Below are 2,259 nucleotides of genomic sequence, written 5' to 3'. Positions count from 1 at the left end.
GGATCACGGTTTTTGTGCAGCGGCAATGCAGCAGCTGCTGCGCACTGCTGCAACAGCAATAGGAGCAGCAAGAGCAGGACTAGCAGCAGAAGCAGCAGGAGTCTGAGCGTGATTTGTTGCAGCAGGATATTAACTGCTGCTGTGTGTGCTCATTTTGTTGCAGGTATTGCTGCTGCATGGCAGCAGCAGCAGATGCCTTCCATCAAAAATGTAATATAAACAATATCCCCCCTTTTTCTTTTTCTCCTCCTCATGCTGCTCGCCTGTGTTGCAGAGACGGCAGAGAGGAAGGGACAGCCGCAAAGTTGTCTCTGCTGCTAGAAGAAGAAATACAGGCATTTGTGCCTAAAGATACTGTTGCTGCTGTTACTGCTGCTCGTACTGCTGCAACTGCTGCTGCTGCCACTCTTGCTGAGTTAGGTAGTGTTGCAGAAGATCCAGCAGTGCTACTAACACCTCATGCAGCAGACAAATGTGTGCAGCAGAAGCAGCAACATGCAGGCACCAGCAGCAGCAGCAGTGGGATAGAAGTACGAGAGGGCTTCGTATGGGGCCCTTCTGTGTTGTGTTCAGTCCCTCTTTGGGGTGTATGGGCAGTTCGTTTTCCCTGCTGTTTCATGCTGCGGTGTCTCCGCTTCTCTCGGGCTCAGGCCGAGTCCTGCTGCTGCAGCGCGGAGACAGTAGCACTGCAGCAGCAGCAGCGGCTGCTGGCTCCTCAGATTGTTGCAGAAGCAACAAATGGAGGGGGCATCCCCGCCAGCGGTGACGTGGATGTCCGCGCGGACTTCGCAAACAAAATCATTGGAGGAGGCATTCTATACCATGGTAACTTGCTGCTGCTGTTGTTGTTGCTTTCCTTGTCGCTGGTTTTGCTGCTTTCTTTGCTGCTGCTTTCTTTTCTGTTGCTGCTGTTGCTTCTGCTGCTGCTGGTTGTGGTTTCTTTGCCGCTGCTGCTGCTGCTATTACTGTTGCTCCTGCTGCAGTTGCTGCTGCTGCTGCTTTCTTTGCTGCTGCACCTTCTGTCTTCTTTGTTATTGCTGCTGCTACTGTGGCTGCTGCTTTGCATTTGCTGTTGCTGCTGCTGCGGCTGTTTTCTTTGATGCTTGTGGGGCTCCTGCATTTTGCTGGTGCTGCTGCTGCTGCTTTCTTTTCTGTTTACGCTTATGCTGCTGTGGCTGCTGGCTGCTGCTGCTGTGCTTGCTGCTGGTGTGGTTCCTGTCCGCTGTTGTTGCTGCTGCTGGTGCTGCTGTCATTGCTTCTGCCTGAGGTGTCTGTACACCTCAATTTGTTTGTTTATGTGTTTAGGGGCGCTGCAAGAAGAAATATTTTTTTCTGTCTGCCCCGAACTGCTGCTCCTGCGGCCTCTATCGCAGCATCTGCGTCGAGGAGAAGCAGCGCATGCATTTGGTTGTCTGCGATTCTCCGACTATAGAGGATATGCTGCCACCTTCAGGTGTCTCCTCAACAAACAAACCAGCAGCAGCAGCAGAAGCAGCAGCAGAAGCAGCAGCAAGAGCAGCAGGGGACCTCAAAGTGGACCCCAGCAGAAGGAACACACAGGGGGTGACACAGCAGCAGCAGCAACAGCACCAGCAGGAACTGCTGGGAGAGAGGAACTGGCTACGGGTCATGCAGCGACAGGGGGCAGTTTACTGCTCTCTCTCGACTCAGATGATGAAGGGGACAGACAGACAGGGATCGCCGACGATCCAATCCCAGAGGCGACAGCAGCAACAGCAACAGCAAAAGCAGCAGGACCAGTAGCAGCGGCAAAGGAGTGGGAGGGCATAGAAGGCGTGGAAGCCCTAGACTCAACCCCGTTGCTGCTGCAGTGGCTGCTGCCTGTGCATGCATACCGCTGCAACCGCCAGCAGCATAACCCTCCAAATCCGCACGTACAGACGAAACCAGAATCAGACACAAAGATAGAGATGGAGTCAGAGACAACTGCAGCAGCAGCAGCAGCAAGAGCAGCAGCATCAGCAGCAAAACTGCAACGAGGGCATCTTCGCCTGGATCCTCCACTGCTACGGGTTCAGTGCGCCTCTCTAGTAGCTATCTTCGATGCTGCCCGTTTTGGGGCTTCCCGATCTGTACAAGCAGAAGCAGCAGCAGCAGTGGGTGCAGCAGAGGGTCTGCCTGGTGCTTCTAGCAACACCCAAGCAGCAGCAAAAGAAGTGCTGCCGCGAGCGCAGCAGTTCTCCGTCCCCCTAATGCTAAGAGAAATACAAAAAGTCTCCGCTGCGCTCCACCTGCCCG

General features: G+C 54.2%; 1 protein-coding gene across 1 annotated transcript in view; it reads left to right on the top strand.

The window, feature by feature from the left end:
- The window catches only part of EMH_0021640 (uncharacterized protein), a gene marked incomplete at both ends in the record, with an annotated part of 4,158 nt that overhangs the window by 1,648 nt on the left and 251 nt on the right, over positions 1 to 2,259 (top strand). Inside the window, 3 exons of the mRNA XM_013501811.1 lie at positions 275 to 530; positions 651 to 825; positions 1,306 to 2,259. Coding sequence (XP_013357265.1) covers positions 275 to 530; positions 651 to 825; positions 1,306 to 2,259 — 1,385 coding nt within the window. The remainder of the gene's footprint in view (positions 1 to 274; positions 531 to 650; positions 826 to 1,305) is intronic.

Source organism: Eimeria mitis, genomic scaffold (genome assembly GCF_000499745.2).
Source record: "Eimeria mitis Houghton genomic scaffold, Emh_scaff766, whole genome shotgun sequence".
Classification (NCBI taxonomy): Eukaryota; Apicomplexa; class Conoidasida; order Eucoccidiorida; family Eimeriidae; genus Eimeria; species Eimeria mitis.
This window is presented reverse-complemented; position numbering and strand designations above follow the sequence as displayed.